This window comes from Malaclemys terrapin, chromosome 5, assembly GCF_027887155.1.
Source record: "Malaclemys terrapin pileata isolate rMalTer1 chromosome 5, rMalTer1.hap1, whole genome shotgun sequence".
Lineage (NCBI taxonomy): Eukaryota > Metazoa > Chordata > Testudines > Emydidae > Malaclemys > Malaclemys terrapin.
In genome coordinates, this window is record NC_071509.1 from 130935014 (window position 1) to 130956423 (window position 21410).

General features: G+C 45.8%; 1 protein-coding gene across 3 annotated transcripts in view; it reads left to right on the forward strand.

Annotated features, from left to right (window-relative positions):
- Window positions 1-21410, forward strand: part of SCARB2 (scavenger receptor class B member 2) — a 36101-nt gene that overhangs the window by 10153 nt on the left and 4538 nt on the right. The window contains exons 3-12 of one of the 3 annotated variants that reach the window (XM_054030546.1): window positions 459-606; window positions 5946-6134; window positions 6824-6915; window positions 10166-10285; window positions 11793-11971; window positions 14486-14604; window positions 17088-17161; window positions 18335-18386; window positions 20087-20245; window positions 20376-20451. In XM_054030546.1, the coding sequence (XP_053886521.1) occupies window positions 459-606; window positions 5946-6134; window positions 6824-6915; window positions 10166-10285; window positions 11793-11971; window positions 14486-14604; window positions 17088-17161; window positions 18335-18386; window positions 20087-20245; window positions 20376-20405 (1162 nt within the window). In that variant the 3' untranslated portion in view covers window positions 20406-20451. The remainder of the gene's footprint in view (window positions 1-458; window positions 607-5945; window positions 6135-6823; window positions 6916-10165; window positions 10286-11792; window positions 11972-14485; window positions 14605-17087; window positions 17162-18334; window positions 18387-20086; window positions 20246-20375; window positions 20452-21410) is intronic. The other 2 variants (XM_054030545.1, XM_054030543.1) reach the window with 2 other exon arrangements.

A 21410-nucleotide genomic window follows, 5' to 3' on the forward strand; every position in this document is an offset into this window, starting at 1 on the left:
CCATGAGGCTTAAGCGGAGCATACACCTTGCACTGGCCTTCTGCACAGGAGGCGTGAATTTTGCCCACAGTGAAGAGGCAAAACTATAGTTTTCAATCTATATTTCATGTGCAGAACCTTAGATTGGGCCTTTAAATCTTTTTGTGTTGTCTTGGGCTATAATCTTTCTTCTTTTCCCATTGTCATTTATAAAGCAAAAAAGTATACATCACTAGACTGCATTAAGAACATTGGGGGGTGAACAGGATTTTAAAAAGTGCTCAGCATTGACCTAACTCTGCCTCCTTTGGATCCAAAGGGATCCAGACTTCAGTGAGAGCAGAGTTAGGCCAGTGCTGAGAGGGTGGGATTTTCACAAGCATTCTCTTTATGCTCTTAAAGCAGGAGTTCTGTAGTCATAATAAATATTATTTGTACCATTGCAAATTTTCTTAAGAGCCAAATTTTCTGTCTCCCAGAGAGTACAGGCCAAGAGTGAATGTTCATATTTTGGACAATGGCACCAGAGTCTCTTCTGTGAACCCAAAGACCTATGTATTTGAACCAGAGAAGTCTGTTGGAGACCCTGCAGTTGATCTGATCAGGACAGTAAATATTCCTGCAGTGGTGAGTTCTGTTGTATTTATGGCTGGAATATTACTGACATGTGGCTATTACTGACAACTACAACTTGTACTTATATGCATGGTATTTCTCATCTTCAAAGTGTTTTGTTAATTGCCAACTCATTTCTTCTTATGACAACTTCTTGAGATAGGTACGAATTATCCCCATTAATGGATGGGGAACTGGCGACAGAGAGGTTAAAAGGCCATCCAGGCAGACCGTGTCAGAACAGAGATTGGAAATCAGGCATTCCTGGATCCCAACCCTCTGCTCAGACCACTGGACCATACCACTCTCAGTCCTTTCATAGGCTCTACTGTCTCATTTTAAAAGATGCATTACCCCATTTTTAAAAAAAAAAAGAACTTGATCAATGAACTGAGTCTGATTCTCCATCGCCCTGCACTTTGTGTAGTCATGTCCACCTGTTCAAATACATGTAAAATGATCCCAGATCACAGTAGTAGCGTTTTACACCCACTTTGCACTGATATAATTGACTGCACAAGGTGCAGGGTAACAGAATCAGGTCCATTATCTGACTCCAGCTCTTGGCTATACCCATAAAGGCAGGACTTGTACTAAAGAAATACGCAAAAGCCAGATAAGCTTTTTAGCATGCGCGTAGGTTCTTTTATGGTTCTAATGTGTTTTCTCTGTAATGCTTTTACCTTAAGAATAAAATGTGCTTGCTTAGAAGGAGCTGTGTGGTAACTTACAATACTCTGGGCAGTACTCTGTTCATAGCCCTTGGAGAGAAAGCCAAGTGCAGGTGCTGGCCTGTTAGGCAGTCTGGCTTGCTGGGGTATCACAGTGTAAGGTAGGGAGCTGTGTAGCCTGGAAAATCCCCAACAGGTTAAAGATGGAAACAAACTTCTAGAAACAGAATATGGCTCTGCAGAGAGCCATGACTTATAATTTGTTGTGTGCAGAGTTGTTGTAGCCATGTTAGTCCCAGGACATTAGAGAGACAAGGTGGGTGAAGTAATATCTTTTATTGGATCAACTTCTGTAGACCTAGTGCTGTCTACACCAAGGGTTAGGTTGGTGTAACTGCATTGCTCATGGGGGTGGATTTTTCACATCCCTGAGCGATGTAGTTATACTGACCTAATTTCCTAGTGTAGACCGCGCCTAAGCTCAAAAGCTTGTCTCTCTCACCAGCAGAAGTCAGTCCAATAAGAGATATTACCTCACCCACCTTGTCTCTAATATCCTGGGACCAATGTGGGTACAACAACCCTGCAAATAACAAATGATAAGTTGTGGCTCCCAGCTTGATCGGGCACCAGCTCAATCTTGTGGCTGTCTGCAGAGCCATATTTAAAGGCTTGTTTCAATCTTTAACCTGGTGGGCTACATTTTGAAGAAGATGAGGCGGAGTTGCACACCTAGAACTATTCAGTGTGCACATAAGGGGGTGCTCAGCAGTGTAGGCACCTGAACATTTAACGTGTGACAACGATGTTAATGAAACAATGTCATGGCCAGCTTCTCTTAGCTGAAACGAGCCATAACAGATCTTTGGGGTCCTCTTTAAAACAATTTATACTGCTTGAGTCTGCTATCCAGTTGCTATTTTGTGCAGTCCTAGAGTGCATACTCAGGCAAAAATTCCTATTGATCTCAATAGTAGTTTTGCATGAGTAAGGACTGCAAAATCAAGCATTTTTTCAATGTCAGCTATTCAGGACAAAGGGTGCTGTCTCCCTGACCCACCTGCAATAGATTTAACAGAGTGGCATGCAATCTAAAAATCGCACTTTTAGACTCAACCATACTAATAATCTCTTGTAACTCAGTTGCTTGTTTTTATTTGTGGTTCAGTTGGGGGTTAAGAAGGTGAGGGGTTGGCATTAAAAAAAAAAAAATTGTTAAAAATAAGATTTGAGGGTTTTGAGGTGTCCTCCTTGTTTTTTTATGTAAAAATCAATTATTTTATGTAGACGTTGATAATTTCTCCAAAAAGCTAAAAAACCAACAACCCTCAAGTAAGTTAATTTGCATTAGCAGTTGGACTTTCAGCTCATGTGCCAGAATGTAACTTCATTAGGTTTGACACTAATTCACAATACAGGGCAGGGGACTCGGGTGACTGCTAGCAACAGAAGCTCAGGCAGCAGTTTTGTTGTGGTGGAGTTGGATGCTCAATGATTAGGGTCCATTATGGTCAATTTCACGGCCATAGGATTTGAAAATTGGTAAATTTCACGTTTTCAGATGTTTAAATCTGAAATTTCACAATGTTGTAACTGTGGGGGTCCCGACCCAAAAGAGGATTGTGGGCAGATCGCAAGCCTGTTGTAGGGGGGTCATGGGATTGCCACCCTCACTTCTCTGCTGCCTTCAGAGCTGGATTCTGAAGGCAGCAACTGCAGAACTTCCTGCAGCCTCAGGAGGTTCCCGGAGTTGGAGGTGAGGTCTGATCTTCCTTTTTCCCCCTCTCTTCCCTCCCCCGCCACAAGCAGCTGTGCAGGGGATGGACAAGTCCTGTCCCTCCCCAGCCCAGCTGGAGGTAGGAGCCTCCTTTGCTGGGGTGCTCCTAGGAACAAGATGATATCGGATTTCATGGGGAAGGACTTATTTCACGGTCCGTGACGCGTTTTTCATTGCCGTGAAATTGGTAGGGTCCTATCAGTGATCATTTGAAGACACTGATACATCAGTGTAAAACATACTGCTGCAGAGCTCAGTGTAGACACTCATTACAGCGACAGGAGGGGTTCTCCCATTGCTGTAGTTAATTCACCTCCCTGAGAGTGGTAGCTAGGTCCACAGAAGAATTCTTCTATCAACCTAGAGATGTCTACACCGGGGGTTAGGCTGGCTTAACTACATCACTCAGGGGTGTGGATTTTTCACATTCACGAGTGACATAGCTGGGTCGACATAACTTTTCAGCATTGACCAGCCCAGAACCTTTCGTTTAGAAGCTGGCTTTCTGATGGCCAGCACTGAATATCTGAGCTACTGGCTAGTCAGGGCACAACATTATTTGCCAACTGCACAAGGGTTCAGAGGGGGATCAGGGCTGGGGCAGGGGGTTGGGGCGCGGGAGGGGGTCAGGGATGCAGGTTCCGGGCGGTGCTTACCTCGAGGAGCGGAGGCATGGCCAGGCGGCTCTACGTGCTGCCCTGTCCACAGGCGTCGCCCCTACAACTCCCATTGGCTGTGGTTCCCAGCCAGTGGGAGTTGCGGGGGCAGCGTGCAGAGCCCCCTGGCTGCCCCTACGCGTAGGAGCCGGAGGGGGGACATGCTGCTGCTTCTGGGAGCCGTGCAGAGTGGGGCATGCCCCAGACCCCGCTCCCTGGCTGGAGCTCGAGGGCCGGATTAAAATGTCTGGAGGGCCGGATGTGGCCCCCGGGCCGTAGTTTGCCCACCCCTGATCTAGACATACCATTTAAGAACTCTGAGGATTTCTGTGGTTAACAGTACCCCTGCCTGGGGCTAGCTTAATACCAGAACTAGTTTACAACAACTCAGAGTCCCAAAGCGCATACCAACAACACAAAGAAAAAGTCCATACTTAGCTCTGGCATTTTCTCTCACCCCTCAGGGCTTTTCTGTCCTAGTCTGATCTCCTAGCCCTCCCTCACTGGGGCTCTGACTTCCAGTCCCAAACAGAGTCAGGGTTTCCTGCTCCCTCCCCCGTAGCCTCCTGCACACTGGGCTTTACCCTCCAAGATCCCTGCTGTCATGATCCTGCAGGAGCCTTTTTTCCCTGCAGTGTCTACTGACATAGCGACAGCTGTTTGGGCTTCCCCTTTTACTTTGTAGGGACTTGCCCTATTCCCCTCAGTGGGGCTCATTCCGTAATCAGGGTTGGCTTAGTCCCAGGCTCTCCAAACCGTGGGGCAAGCCACCCTGTCACCCCAACGAAAACTATTTCCATCAATAATAATCAAAATGTACAGCTAGGCAAAGTAAGAAAAACGCTGCGTAAGAACGTATTGGAGTTTGCTTTAAGGATATTTACATTGTACATTTTGACATGCGATGTTGCCAGTTTGTGTTGTAGCAGTTATAAAGCTTTAACTCTTTGAATCTCAGTGTCTGCTGTCGTTCAGTAGTTATTGTCTGATCACGCTCATAAGTTCCCACAACTGTGAAAATTTAAATTGATAAAAATTTAAAAAAATGCTTGAAATAACCACTGATATTATCTGTCAAAATGATAAAATAAAAATCAAATTCTGCCAAGCCTAACTCTAGCCCGGTCCACACAGGGGTCATTCATGGTAGTGCATTTGAATGCGGCTCGTGCAAGCATGGTTTCCCTGACCTGGACGAACTAAGGTTTCTTTTTTTGAGGGCGACGCTACAAAAACCCTATTGTGGACTACCTAGGGAAGTAGTTTCTTGCACTGTTTGACTAACACTGTTCCCTGAAAAGAAGCCCTGCCCACACCTGTCTGGAAATCAGGCTAGAAACTTGCTAGTAGCAACCGTGTTTCCATTCTATTGTTGATAGCATGATTTGGATGCCATAAGTAATCATTAGTCCTGCCATGAGTGCCGGGGACTGGACTAGATAAACTCTCGAGGTCCCTTCCAGTTCTATGATTCTGTGATTTGTACCAACCTGTTCTTATGTCAGTTTTGCTCTTTTTCACATAAGAAACTTGACTTTTAACTATCTGTTTAACTTCACTTCTTATATTGAGCTGTAGAAAGTGCAATGTACCACAGGTTACAGGAAAAATAAATTCCATTCCGTTCAGCTTATACTGTCTTCACCTAAGTAAGTGATGCAGCCAATCCATGCGTTTTGGAGAAGTGGCCACCTTTTATTGAATTTAATCCGCATTTGGTTTCACAACTCTGAACCACGTCTTTTTTTAAACTAAATTTCAAACACTTCTCAGGTCAGTAGGCTACTGTGCTTCAACAAACCACCTCTGTTTAGTAAAGCATTTTTGCATGTACTTTGGTTTAATGCCTCGGAGCCACAACATCTTGAAACTAAAATTCAGTCACCCTAGCCAATAGGTTACCGGGCTTAAGGACCATCTCGATTCAGCAAATCACTTACACACATGTTTAACTTGATATACATTCTTAAGGATATGCTTAACTTAATGGAATGAAACTTATGTGCTTTACTGAATAGGGATGGATTTAAGCAAGGGCTTAAATGTTTTGCTGAATTGGGGCCTGTGAAAGCAGATATCGATAAGAACATATCAAAAGAATCCCAGTGACCAGTAAATTACCTGTTATCATTAAATCATAAGGTTGAAAATATGCTTCCTGCCTATACACTGTTCTGCTCTTGTGTGTATAAGTACATTTTATTTTAATACTGTATCAACTTGTCCTTGATTCCTCTCTCAAATCAGACTGCAATGGAATGGGCCAAATCGACTTCTCTACGGCTACCCACAGAGATTCTCCTAATATTATACCAAGAAAACTTGTTTATGACACACACTGTCCACGAATTACTGTGGGGCTACAAAGACAAACTTTTGTCAACCCTTCATGTGCTTCATCCTGAGATTGATTCAGAGTTTGGCTTATTTAATAAGGTAACTTGTCTACGATGTCTTGCTTTCCGGAGCTTTAAATTAATGGCAAGTTACTGATGCAAAGTTGAGCCTGTAATTGCTGGGCCAGTTGTAAAGGGTCTATCGGGGTCGCACGCAAGCATTATGGGGAGGTTGAGGGGAAACAACTGGAGATGACAGTGGGGATAGCTGAAGGACTACATCTGCTTGGCTAGGAGGTTGCAGAGTTTCCTTATTCAGATGTGGACCATACCACTGTTGCTCATGCCTTAGTCCCCTATAATGCACTGTTTGTGGGACTAGCCTTGAAAACCACTGGGAAAATTCAGCTGAGACAGAATGTGGCTGCCCACTTACTTAATAGCATTTCACTGTGGGAGCACATAAATATCTGGGCCCTAGAGAGACTGTATTGGCTGCCAGTTTGTGTCTGGTTGCAATTCAAAGTGTTGATTCAGTCTCTAAAGTTCTTTATGGCTTGGGCCATAGATATCTTGGATACCCCTTCTCTCTCCTTGAAATCATCTGGAATACTTCGGTTGACCGTCCCTCTCTGTCAACAATTAGCTTGCTGCCCCCAGCAGAGTCCAACGCATGGTAACAGGGTGGCACAACAGTAGACACCTACCACCCTGTTCTAGTGCATCAGCTACCTGCCCTAGGGAGTGACTGGCCCAGCACTGTGCAGACGAACTCTTCTGTGTTTCTAGATGAATGGAACGGATGACGGTGAATATGTTGTTCTCAGTGGGAAAATGAACTACCTTAACTTCTCGAAGATCGTGGAGTGGAAAGGAAAAGAGTAAGTTGTCGAATCGGACGGTGTGAAACTTCTCACTTCCTTTGAGACCTTTCAGTCAGCAGAGACAGTGCCTTTCATTTCTAATATTTTTACAAAGAAGCCAGTTTAGTGACAGGCTCTCTGCACACCCCAAATACCACAGCTCACAGGAAGTTAGCCTTTCCCTGCAGAGGACAGAGGCAGGCAGAATGAACCTGCAGGGTGCTGAGGGAGCAAAACGACTACTATTCTCTTTACATGGGTGCTGCATCCACTCCCTCCACCATTGCCCTCAAGCCACCAGCTGGTGCAGAAAGGGGGGGGCTGCGGTGTGGCCATGCCCCCGCACAGACACATTGCACCCTCTTTGAGAGATGTCATTGCTGCTGGCATTATAAGTAGCTGGGTGGATAGATGGGGAGAGAGAGACACTCCCACAACTTGCAGTTGGTCAGGAGAAGCCCCAGGATTTTGATTGCTGCCTGCACGAGCAAACCTGCACGCTGGGCAGCCAGAAGTGGGAAGGGTGGATGTTGGAGCCGATACAGTTTTAGTGAGTGTAACTTCTCAGCAAACAGGGCTGTTTCTGTTGTGAAAGGAGAGTTTAACAACTAGACCAAGTCCATTCTATCTGGGCACTTGTCTTCCCTGGGAGAAAGGTGAGTCTTTAAACACGTGTTAACCTGTCCTGTGTTCAGCTAGCCCATGGTACAGTCCTAGTAAAGAGGGGGCAGTTGTAGTTTTAACCAGTATTAGATGGCCATGGTACATAGGTTAAAACAGCAACTGCCTCGTTGTCACTAGAATTGTAGCAGGGGTTAGTTACACAAATCATCTTAGGTTATGTCTTCACTGTGCAAAATGGTCTGTTTGTGCATTGGTGCGGTTGATTTAAAATCCTAGTGGAGACAAGGTTCTATAGTTTTGACTGTGATGTAGCTAGGCCAGGTCAGCTGCAGGTGGGGTTCACCCTCCCCCCCACCTCAAGGGCTTTCTTACTTGTTAACATGCATGGATTTAGTTTGTGATCCTTTTGGTCTTTTGACTTGATATCAAAACTCTACTGAAAAGCTGGGGACTATAACTACAAACTCCATATAGGAACTGACGTATTTCTCTGCATACTGATTTTACAGAATCAGCTTGAACTTGAAAACTGTTGCCAATAATCTGCTACATCATAGTCACTGAGTATTTAGCAGTATTGTGGGCTACTACTTAGTTTTCCCTTTGATTTTATTAAGTATGCAATAAATATTAATAAAAAGGGTGGTGGAGCTTGCGTTAATGCATTCAAGCTGGAGATTCGCTCCATGTGTTTCCTGCTAGTCAACATCCATCCATGTACTCTTGCAGATTTCTAGAATACAAATGACATTTATCTTTATTTGGAGTGAACATAATTGGGTCCTGCTTCCATTTGCTGTTTCCCTCCATTAAATTTTCTGGTTAGTTGCTGTTTTCTGGTGGCTTTCACGCAAAGGGGGAAATTGTGACTTTAGATACAGTAGTGAGCAAGGGGTGGTGCGTAAAACTGCCCCTCCCAGGAGACATTGCAGCTCTGAGTCACAGTCATCCCCTGCTTCCTTGCTCCTGGGGAGAGCTCCCCACACCCTGCAGCTGGTCAGCTACTCTGGGTTGCAAGTAGTGGGGTGGAGCTTCTAAGGCAAGGCTCAGACCATTCCCCATGTTCCCAGCAAGTAGCCTTGCCTACTCCTCTGCGTCCAGACCCAAGGTCTGGGGAGCCTGTTGTTGGCACCAGGGGCTACTACCCCTGAATGGATCTTTAATGGCTCCTAGTGGAGCAGATTACTGTCATACCAGTGAAAAAGGTCCACAGTAATTATCTTGCATACACAGCACTTTATTTGAGAAGGAATCACACCAGCGGTAAAAGGTTACATTAAGCACATAACTCTATGTTAGACATTAGACAACTATACAGTAAGAGCAATACATTCCTCTTAGCGAGCCTCTCATTCACAAACGTACACAAACCGGCCCTGTGCTAGCCTCACGCAGTTCCTGCTTGGCAAACAGAGAAGGTGGTCACCAATTCTATGGACGGCTTCTTTCCTCCAGGTCAGGTCTCCTCAGCACTCTGGTCTGTCTCGATTCCCTCGAGGCCAGGCTTGGCTACCTGGAAACCCCTCTGGTCACAATCCTACTCGAGCCCATGGTACAGAGTTTTCGCTACTCTGTCTAGCAGCTTCTACAGGCGTCAATTAAGGAATCCCCCAACAGTAATTTAATTTTGCTCGTTTTTTATACTCTCTTTCCTCAAAGGAGTCACATGTCTTAAAAGCACGCCCAGTGGGCGTGTGGTTACTAATTTTTACCTGGTTAGTACTTTCAGAGGAGATTGCAGAGTGGTGCCAACTGAACGTTACCCCACGTTCACTCCCTTATCAATCATTCACATCAGCCCCCTGTGTGATGTCCTTTAACAGGGTTGAGATGACCCCGTCAGCCCATGCTCCACTCAGGATGTTCTACACGTGTTGTTTGCTTTCAAGTGGACATATTTGCTGACCCAAAGATCAGTATTGATCATACACGCAGCATGGAGCCAATCAGTTTCGCCTCTGGCATCTGCCTGATGCTAAGAGGTCTAGAGGCAGAAGAGGGTTTCTACACACTTGCTTGACATGTGGTCTGGCTCATAAACAAGCCCAAAGTGAATAACCCAAAACACCGTGCTGTTAATTAAAATGTCTGCCAGCAACTTTTTGCTTGGGCAATATACTCGGAGCCAGATTCTCAGTTACACTAAGGCCCCAACGTAAAGGGGATGTAAGTGTAATTTATGTGCATTTTAGGCCCCGTATACACTGCCAGAGCTATTTCCATTGCGCTACGGGTGGGTCTGCACTGCAGTCCGAGGTCTGATCACAGCGCAGGTAGGTATAGCTACACTAGCTTTAATCTAGCTAGCGCAGCTAAAAATAGCAGTGAAGCCACAATGGCGTAGACCCCAGTATGGTTTGTACAAGTCCACCCAGAAACCTGGGTGTGTACTTGCATTCCTAGCCTGCACTGAAGCCGTGCCACCGTGTCTTCACTGCTATAGCCATGTTAGCTCAATCAGAGCACGTGTGGATACGGTTACCCAGCTACAATCACACCTCTGACTGCAGTGTAGACATACTTTCAGTGTGAATGAGAGTCAGGCCCTCCCGGTCCTTCCCACACCAACCAAGCAGTATTAACTCACCATTGCTCAATAATTCTTTGGCTCTTTTGTTCCCTCTCTCTGCTTCTTTTACTGCAGGTCACTGAACTGGTGGACCACAGAGTCATGTAATATGATCAATGGGACAGATGGAAGTGCTTTCCACCCATTGATAAGCACAGATGAAACAATTTATGTCTTTTCTTCTGATTTCTGCAGGTAAGGAGAGGAATTCCAAAAGTAACGTATCAAACTGTTCACACTGGATCCTTCTGAGATTTCAGATGAAATCTTTTTCCCTAATGTTATGTTTTACAAGCTCTATTCCTGAAGTACATTTGTCCTTTATTAATTCACTCTAGGGTGACCAGATGTCCCGATTTTATAGGGATAGTCCCGATTTTGGGGTCTTTTTCTTATATAGGCTCCTATTACCCCCACCCCCGTCCCGATTTTTCACACTTGCTGTCTGGTCACCCTAATTCACTCTAACAAGTAGGAGTGAGTTAGTCTCTAAAAACCAAGTCACATCTAGTTTAAAAATGAACTATTTGTGACAAAAGTAAAATGAAAATTTGAGTTACATCCTGAAATATCTGCTGAATTCCCTCACTCAGCAGGATGAGAGGAAACAGCACAAGCGTGCTAAACAGACCTTATTTGAAACTTCTCTTTCCCTCTGTGAAATCCTCTTTCACTTCCTAATTTGCTAAAGACATTCCAGAATGCATCATTCTGTGACATCACTTCCACCATTAGACACATGCACACATACATAAATAATGGGATATGGAAGAGCCTGGGATTTTTCTCTTGCCATCCTACCTAGTAGCCTCCTTCCTCCTAGGTTTCTCTGCCATTTGAAAACAAAATTGACACGACATTTTCTTTTTAAAATCAGGAAAATAACCGCCATTAGATGAATCCAGGGCTGGCTCCAGGCACCAGCATTCCAAGCAGGTGCTTGGGGCGGCAATCTGCAAGGGGCGGCAGTCTGTGTGTTTTTGCGCCCCAAGCAGCGCGCCGAATTGCCACCGCAGACGGCGGGGGCAGTCCATGTGCCATTAGGGCGGCAGGTGCATGGCCGCGGCAATTCGGCGGCAGCTTCTATGTTCAGCTGCCCTCGGCGGCTTCTGTCTTCTGGCTGAAGACAAGCTGCCGTCGAATTGCCGCCACCGCGGAAACGCACATGCTGCCCTAACGGCACATGGACTGCCCCCGCCGTCCGCGGCGGCAATTCGGCGCGCTGCTTGGGGTGGCAAAAACAGTAGAGCCGGCCCTGGATGAATCCAGGCAATGTTGGGGGTTCAAGAATTGCCCTCTTTGGGGCCTGCTGGTACTGTCTCCCCCGTCCATGCTTTTCATTGTCACCGTTGTGGTTGTGAGATCCGTGGCACAAAAACAGCTGCAGCCGCACTGAAAATCATATGGCTGAAAAGATAATCGTGAGGATGTGAGAAACCCTTCTGAGGCCAGGCATCTGTGCCCCAGACCTCCATTTTTTTTTAAAAGGCTCATGGAACACCACAACAAGGTGTATAGGACCTGATCCAAAGCGCATCGAAATTAGTGGCAAGGCTTCTGTTGGTTTGAGTGGGTTTTGGATCAGGTCCATAGCTTACCATAAATCCAGATGGGCATACGGATGCCACTTTGAAGGCTATACAGCATAGGCTACTAAGTCCTTGTGTCTCTCAATTCAGATTCTTGCTTTTCTTCCCCACAGATCTCTGTATGTAACTTTTGATAGCTTTGTGAGTGTGTCTGGAATCCCTGCCTATCGGTTTGTGCCCCCTGAAAAGGTGTTTGCCAATACGTCAGTGAACCCAGACAATGCAGGATTCTGTGTGCCAGCAGGAAACTGCCATGGCTCAGGTGTCCTGAACGTCAGCGTCTGCAAGCAGGGTATGTAGCCAAGGAGTGTGGGGAATACTTCTGGGGCAGCACGTTTTCACGTTTAACTGAAACATGTTGGGGCTTGGTTTGATTGGCTTGATCCTGTGAGGTCCTGAGCACTCTCAATTCTACATGAAGTCATTGGGAGCCGAGAGAGTCCAGCATCGTGCCAAATCAAACCCAGTATCACCAGTTGTTATTAAAAGGCTCCAGTAGTGAAGAAAACTGATCTGCAATAGCATTCCTGAAAGATGTCGTCTGCCCACGCTCTAGTTTACATCGTATAGAGCCTGGAGTCAGAAGCACATCCTAGGAGCCGGACTGTAAAGTTAAAAGCAGTCACAGCCAGCCATGCTCTGCGCAGCACAGTCACTTCTTAGTGGGCAAAATTCAGTATGGGGCCTATATACCACTTGACCCTGGTGCATAGGCCTCATGCTGGCTGGCTGTACCGAGTGAATTTCCCCTCTGTGAAGATGGGGCATGTCAATTAGTAGCCTCTGCCCAGGTGACCCCTTATGGCCTCCAGGCAGCCCTGCCAGCAGCTCCTCACCTCCAGTTCCCCTCTTGGTTCCTCAGTAAACTCAAAAAGAGACTTTTACAAATCCAACAACAGCTTTCCTCAGGGTCTGGTTTACTAACTTACATTTCAAAAACTGAACACAAGAGCCTTCCCTCCACCATTAAGCTGGGCACAGCCCCAAATTCCCCTGGTGTGCAGGGTCTTCCCTGCTTTCGCAAGCTACTCCCAGCCTTTCCTAGCTGGAGCTGTCTCTTCAGGCTCTGGCTTGCAGGCCCCACCCTTTCTCCCAGTTAGGGGCTCCTGCATTATTAACTTAACACCACATTTCAAATAGAGTTTTCAAGTCCATCCATTCTTCCAGGCCATTCCTTGCCTGTTTCCTCATTCGCCCAGCTTCAGTTTCTCTGCTAGAGCCTAGTCGCTCCCAGCTACTTCTGTTCTCCTTGAGAACACCTGCTGCAGGGCCAGGTGTTTCCTGCTCAGGTGTGCCTCCTTTCTAATCGGAGCTGGCTGGCCATGGGAAAGTTCTGCTTTGGTAAATGTCACTTCCCCAGTCAGCGTGTGAAAGTCGTGTTCTGTGCTGTCTTCAGTGCTTTCCGTGTGTGCTTTGTGAAGGTTAGCTCTATTGGCATGAAATTTGTAATCACACCTCTTTAGAATGTCCTTAGACCCAGTCTGTGTTGGGAATAAAATAGTCCTAGTAGAATAACTTTTCATCAGTGCAGTGAGACTGCTCACGTACTTAAAGTTACACAGGGGCATAAGTGACTGGACTGTACCATGAGTGACACCTCAGAAGTGTAGTGTGGGCTCACAGCATGGATGACACGAAGGGCTAGATCAGGGGTGGCCGACCTGAGCCTGAGCAGGAACCAGAATTTACCAATGTACATTGCCAAAGAGCCACAATAATACGTCAGCAGCCCCCCATCCGCTAACCCCCCCCCAGCGCCGCCCGCCCATTGGCAGCCCCCTCGATCAGCACCTCCCCTTCCCTCCTCACGCCTTCCGCCCGCTGCAATCAGCTGTTTTGCAGTGCGCCGGAGGCTCTGGTGGGGAGCAGGAAGGAGCGAGGGCATGGCAGGCTTGGGGGAAGGGGAGGAATGATGGCAGGACCTGGGGCAGAGCAGGGGGTTGAGCAGTGAGCACCCCCCGGCACATTGGAAAGTTAGCATCTGTAGCTCCAGCCTCGGAGTTGGCGCCTATACAAGGAGCCGCATATTAACCTTTGAAGAGCCGCTTGCGGCTACGGAGCCACAGGTTGGCCACCCCTGGGATAGATCCTCAGCTAGTGTCAATTAATGTAACTCTTTTGGCTTCAGTGGGACTGCCTGTGTGCCCAAGTGCTTTGCTGGATGAGGGCCTAACCCTCGGGAGAGAACAAACTACATGTGACAGATGTTAGTCACCTTGCTTAATGCACTGCTGGAAGGCCCTCGATGACTGAAGTGATGAGAGTGTAAGAACCTAGATAGTATACACGAGGACTAGGTTGGAATCTGTTACGTTGATGGACCATAAGAATATAATAAATAACAATACCCAGCTCTGATATAGCACTTTTCATCGGTGGATCTCTTAGCACTTCACAAGGAGCCTGTACGTTATCCCCATTTTATATATGGGGAACTGGGGCAGGGAGAGATGAAATGATTTGCCCAAGGTCACCCAGCAGGCCAATGGCAGGGCCAGAAATAGAACCGAGGTCTCCTGAGTCCCAGTTCAATGCCTTATCCACCAGGCCATGCTGCCTTCTGTAAAGTGCTGCCAATGAAGTGAATGGGCTCCAGAAGAAACCAGTTTTCTTCAGTTATTTATTACTGGATTCTGGGAATGTATGTTAGTGATGATGTTGCTTACTTTTTACTATTGGAAGTTGTTTCATGGTGTGTGTGCGGTATCTTATTTTTGTTCCTGGCTACACTGATAGGCTGGATGGATGGGGATCTGATGCATTGTTCTCTTTAGAAGATAGTGACTTCACTGTTTTAAAATTCCAGGTGTCCCGATCCTTTTATCGGCCCCACATTTTTACCAAGCAGATGAGAAGTATATTAAGGACATACAGGGCATGCATCCCAGAAAGGAGGATCATGAAACATTTCTGGACATCAATCCTGTAAGTATGTGCTTCCCTTTGAAATGGCTTGCAGGGTATATGATTCTCCCTCCATTAGATGAAGTGAATAAATGAAGGCAGCCACCTCTGGTTAGCAATCAGCCCCACAGTGACTAGGGGGCATCACAGAGTCCTCCTGTCCTGTTGATACCAGACCCTTGAGAGAGAAAACCAAGCTCTACCCAAAAAGCAATACAAGAGTACTGATCTGTGCACTTAGAGCGTTGTGTTTGTAGATCCAAGACTTCACCGAAGATATGGGCTTGTAGAATACACTCCCTAGGCAAGGAAGGAAGGAAGATGCTAAGGCCTGATCCAGCTCCCACTGACTCAGAATTGAGTCCTTAAACCTTATTCCCTTAGGCATCCAGTTTATATGTCATGCCATGAATGTTATGGCTTAGATAATGGCAGGCCAGAGGGTTTCACAGTGTTTATTCTGGCTTCATCCCTGGTCTGACAATCTCCTCTCTAAGCGCTGTTCACTAGCCCTCTCCACTAGTAGCCTGGTTCATATGATGAACCCCAAGACTAACCTTCTTTCAGAGGAGGAAGGCAGAGAGACACCCCAGCCAGACCTCCTTAGAAAGGCACTTCCCACTCCAAGCCCCAGGATCATTCTGCTCCAAATTCCACAGCTCTCAGTACCAGAAAGGATCAGTTTGATGTTCGCGATATCTCAAGCTTTCCCACCAACCCACCCACACTAGGCAGCCTCCTCAAGGACAGGTTTTGACAGGAAGTTTTCCCTTTGTGTGGGACAGGATTTCTTTTTGCCTGAGAAGGATGGAGGTTGTTTCCATGCAGCTGGTGGCTTCCATCATAGCCACTCGATAGCATTCCAAGAAAACCCCCTCCCTCTTCGCTTGGCTCTCTTCCTTCTCACTTCCTGGCTCATAGAGCGACGAGCAGTCCGCGGGCTCCGGCTTTCGTCTAATGTTCACCAAAGCCATCGCCCAGTTTCCCCTGAGAAAGAGGAAGTGAAATCTTCTCTAGCCACTTCAGGGCCAAAAAATCAGGAGACTGAACACCAATCTTACACCTCAAGAGGCTAAATCCATTCATACTGCCCCAGAAGTACAAGATAGAGGCTCTGCATTCATCCCTGATTGTCAATAAGCCCAAGTAGTTGCTGGTCTTGGTCAAAGAGCTGTTAGCTGGGTTTACAGCTATTTTGCATCCCAGAGGAGTCACAAGGTAGCTGGAGTTGACCACTGAATCTGGCACAGTATTTGTATTATTATTGTACCTATTGATCCGTGGCTTTAAAAATCTACTCTTCCGTAAATCCACGCAACAGAGCAGTGGCCCGGAAGTGAAAATGTGACGGAGTACAGTGGAGAACAGAACAGTAAAAAAACAGAATGAGGGGAAAGAATAAAGGAATGACCAGCATAATGACAGGGGGAAACTAATCCGACTCAGGATGCTGGAAGGAACAATTTCCTTCTGCTTCAGCAAGGGCAGCTCCTTTCTGAGCACTACTGCACATGCTGCTTAGAATCCAAACTCTTGGTGCCAGCAGGTTCTTGATTGCCCAATCCCTTCTCAATGTGTGATTGACAGTCATATGAACTAACCCCTGCCGCACCAAAAAAATTAAAGCTACATTATGCCACCTCTACACTTAAAAATCTCCTTCCTCCAACACGCCGGCCTTTTAGCATTGATGATGATGATGATGGATTATTATAGATTCATAGATTCTAGGACTGGAAGGGAACTCGAGAGGTCATCGAGTCCAGTCCCCTGCCCACATGGCAGGACCAAATACTGTCTAGACCATCCCTGATAGACATTTATCTAACCTACTCTTAAATATCTCCAGAGATGGAGATTCCACAACCTCCTTAGGCAATTTATTTATTATTGCAACTCGTAGAAGAATATTTTGCACAGATCTTCTCCGTGGCAATGCAGCCAGCTTCATCACTCTATCTTGGGTTGTAGTAGCAATTTGTTTTAAGGGCAGAGGACTCTGGGTTCAATTCCCAGCTTCGCCACAGACGTCCTGTGTGACTTTGGTCCTATCAATTTAACCTCTCTGTGGCTCAGTTCTCCATCTGTAAAATGGGGCTAATAGCACTTCCTTTCTCCCACCCTTTGCCTTTCTGATCTGTTTACGCTGGGACAGGGACTGTCTCTTAACTGGGTGTTTGTACTATGCCTTATAGAATGGTGCCCCAGGCCCAGTTGGAGCTTCTAGGGACACCATTAATACAGAGTCTCTCAGGGCCTATAGTAATGAGGGTCATCTAAGTATCTGGATGGATGGATACAAATAAAAATAATCCCCTAGCATGCATCTACCTAATTCTCCTGTAAAGAGAGAGGAAACCCATCCAGTTCCATCTTAACTTGCAGATGTGTTGTTTTATCACCTTAAAAGCAACTCCTTCCCGCTGTAAAAATTGGGCAGAAATCATACTTTTGAAAAAAAAAATGATAATTTTTTACTCTAAAAGTTTCCCTTTCTTTCACAGCTGACGGGGATAGTTGTACAAGCAGCCAAGAGAATGCAGATCAATGTTCTTGTCAGAAAACTAGATGGATTTATGTAAGTATTCTCCTTTAGCAGTGTGGATTTCAGGGTTGCTTGCCTGACTTCGTATTTGAAGTGACTTTGTCTGCAGAGTCCTTGGGGGGAAATATTATTTGTAGAGATAGTTCAGTCCAATAGAATCTGACCTAGAAAATGGCAGGGTAGTTCCTTCGTCTCGTTTCACATTCACAGTGGCAATTTGTAGTTATTTCAACAACCTGAAAACTCAGGGGTGAGCTGTTGCAAGCTACGGTGGCCCTGCTATGTTTTCTGAACATATATTTCAAACTGCGAAAGCCAAAATGTGAAACACACTACGTGACAGAGAACTGAAACGTATTGGTGGCATGATTTCTATGAAGTCAATAAAATAGATTCACATCGACTGAGGATCTGGCTGACTGTCCTTATGTTAGTTATAAGAGAGACACTGTCACAGGAATGCACGTGTACCCACACACAGCCACGATTTCTGCCACAGCAAATGCCAAACACAGTCCCAGCTGATGAGGCCAAATTGGTGTCAGAATGGTAGCAGGAGCTAGTTAGAAACTTTACAGGAACTCCCATTCACTTTCAACTTGACACTTCAAAGTTCCCACATGAGTCTGTATGTACAAGGCACTTTAAAATATATAAAGGGTGGTATTTTATCTGCCCGATGCCTTTGGGGGACTGGATCCTAAGGCATTTCCTCATATCTACTGTACTGTATTTCTAGTCGTTATGAGATCTCTCATATCCCAGTATTGCTGGCACCATTAACATAACTCCACTGTAATACCAGGCATCACTTTAGCTGGTGTGTCTCTCTTATAACAGCATATGTATATTTCACAAATCTGTATAGCCTTCAACAACCGCTCAGGTTGGTGTTCCCATTCCCTGGCACAAACTTTCCATGAGGTCAGCTGTTAATAAGCCTCTCAAGGATCCGTTTTTTCCCCTGCTCCCCAGGAAACCCCCGTATATTTTATTGCTTTAAAAACAAAGACTACATTCCAGTTTCTAGATCTTGATTCTTATCCCAATCTGGGGGAGAGGAGGGTTAAAAGTTTAACTAAAGATAAGAAAGGTCTAGAGTTTTCACATGGGAAAGTTTTCTCCCCTTGATTGCTGTGTTCTAATCTGTCTGGAGAAAGCTGAAATCATTGCAGAATCTCAGAGCTTTGTTGTCTTTTTACACAGTGAAACAGGCAGCGTCAGAACATTGGTTTTCCCCGTGGTGCATGTAAATGAGGTAAATATTATAAATGGGGAATGTGTCCTGTTTCTCCTAATTTTACAGTAGCAGCAGGGTAGGAAATGGTTCTTTGTATAAAATTTCTGGTTGATGGTTGTCCAAGGTCCCAGTCCTGCAAACTCCCCTTCACATGGGAACTCCTATTTACTTCAACTATACCTTTCATGGGCGTAAGAGCTACTCGTGGGGAAGAAGTTTGATGGATCAGGCCTTTAGTTTGTCAGACTTCCAGGGAGGTTTCTTCCCTGAAGATGGATCCCTGAATTCCTTGGATTTGTGATGCAGTCAGTGTTAAAGGGGACTTTGCAAAGAGGTTTAGGTTAGCTCTACGCAGGAGCTTTATCTCACTGAGGATCTTCATTGTGGCCTGCTGCAGAACCGTAACTAGCTATTTTTGCCCCCGAGGCAAGAATATAAAATTGCGCCCTCCCCCCTCCATATAAGAAGAAACAGCACACATGGGGTGACCAGATCACAGCAGTAAAATAGGAACCCACCCGCTCGGCCCCACCATCACACCCCTCTTTGGGAACTGGGATTGTTTAGTCTGCAGAAGAGAAGAATGAGGGGGGATTTGATAGCTGCTTTCAACTACCTGAAAGGGGGTTCCAAAGAGGATGGATCTAGACTGTTCTCAGTGGTAGCAGATGACAGAACAAGAAGTAATGGTCTCAAGTTGCAGTGGGGGAGGTTTAGATTGGATATTAGGAAAAACTTTTTCACTAGGAGGGTGGTGAAGCACTGGAATGGGTTACCTAGGGAGGTGGTGGAATCTCCTTCCTTAGAGGTTTTTAAGGTCAGGCTTGACAAAGCCCTGGCTGGGATGAGTTAGTTGGGGATTGGTCCTGCTTTGAGCAGGGGGTTGGACTAGATGACCTCCTGAGGTCCCTTCCAACCCTGATATTCTATGATTCACTCCCTAGCCTCCAGCTGGCTTGCTGCATCCCTCCTAGTCAGTCCCCCACCCACCACTCACCTCTTTTCATCTTCTCCCTCCCCTGCCAGAAACCCCATGCCTGCCCCTAGAATCCCTGCTGGCTCACTGCTCGCCTCTTTGCCCACCCACCACTTGCCCACCCGCTCTCCCCCCCCAAGTATAAAGCCTCATTCAAAGACCCAGGGGTCACTATATTACAGGCCCTGCAGCCATGTCCCTTCATGCTCTGAACCTGAGAGGTCTCACAAATTAATGCCCAATCCTGCATATAGTTACAGCTGGGAGTAGAGCTTACTGTCTTGAGTCCCACTGACTTCAGTGAGACAACTCCTGGCAGCAAGCATGCCACCTGGCAACAACAGTTTGCAGGATCAGACTGTGGGTAAGGTCAAGCGAGGTCAGCACTTGAATGGGAGACCTCCAAGGAAAATCTTAGCCATTGCAGGAAGTGTGCTGGTGATTTGTGAACCAGTCCCTCCGTGGGGTGCTGGAGAGAAAGCACCTTCCCTCTGAAAAACCAACCCTTTTAAGGTGTCCCACGGTTGTGCACACAAAGTCATTAGTCACTTTTGAAAACGCAGACCAGTTTACCCCTAGAGCTTCTAAACAAGAGCTAGCAGTTCTAGTCAGAGGCAAGGCATATCAAACAGTCATTATGGCAGAGGGGATGTTGTTGTTTCCTCTTATCTTATTCTAAGTAAGAGAGCAAGGTACTGAAATGTATCATTTTTCTCTTTCTCAATTCTCCCTGCTCCTCCAGAGTGTTCTGATTGACGAAGCATCTGCCAAAAAACTGAAGAGCGTTCTGTTTGAAGCCACGGTTGTAACCAGCATCCCCTTCATAATCATGGCATTAGGAATTATTTTTGGGATTTGTTTCATTGTGCTCGTATGCTGGCCCCCTGGAACAAGGGAAGAGGTTAGTAGCATCTGAAGTTGACCTTCCTTTCTCTGTGTTTGTCTGTGTTTTATTTGCCTGTCATTGATTTTACCTTTTGGGTTCCCACAACGTTTTTGCTTTTTGTTTTTGTTGCAACTGCTCTTTCCAGGTTAGAGAAGTGTTAATAGACCCAGAGTAAATGCACCCAAACAAAGCTATGCAGCCAGTTTAAGATACACGGTAAGGTGGGTGAATATAAATATTTTGTTTTGTTCCTAATTCCTTTGCTAGCTACAAACCCTAGTTGTAAAAAGAAGCCTGTCTAGTGAACTCTGAAGGGTAAGATCCAAAAAACCCACATATTTGATTGACATTTTGAGCCCTGTTCAATTTGACAGTTGCCTTTTGAGGAAAAAATATTAAATTGATTTTCAGGTTTTCTTGTAATACTTTGGGCTGGGTCTAGGCCCAGTGTTCTTCCTAAACCAACTGAAGGCCAAATCGGCATCTAAACTAACAGCCCAATTCTGAACACCCAGAAACTACAGACAAATTCAGATTCTTATCCCAGCTTTGCCACTTGGGCCATTCAACAATACTGTCCCCCTCAGAGAACTGAAGATCACTCCATAATGCACAACCTTAACTCTGACCGTACCATATTTAACCATTCAATGGCAATTATAATCTTACAACCTGAGCATCTCCACATGTCAATATAACTGATACAAAGATGATACAAAGTGGATCAGCTCCTCCAAATTACTTCTCAAACGCACAATCTTATGCTATAAATGCACATTACGACTTCAAAAAAACCCACCGATCAATTGTACAATACAGTACCGTACACAGATAATAGTGTTCCATATGTGTATTCTCATCTGTTATATTAAAAAATTGGCATTAAGGTTGCCAATGCTGTCAAAGATTGTGAGCCAAAACTTCACCCTACTTCAGTGGTCCTGTATGGATGCTAAATTAGGGACAGCTTTGTGATCCGAGACAGGGTACCCTAGTAGGCTTTTTCCACTTCTAGCTGCTGTTGCTCTAGGACCGTCTTGCTTTTTGTGTATTTGGCTTTCTAAACGGGTTCTTGCAACTGCACGAAAAAGCACACGCAACCTGCCTCCTGAATTCACACCCAAACCGTGCGTGTGCTGTTTCTCAGTTTGTGAGGACCTGGGCATGCTTATTAGTTAGC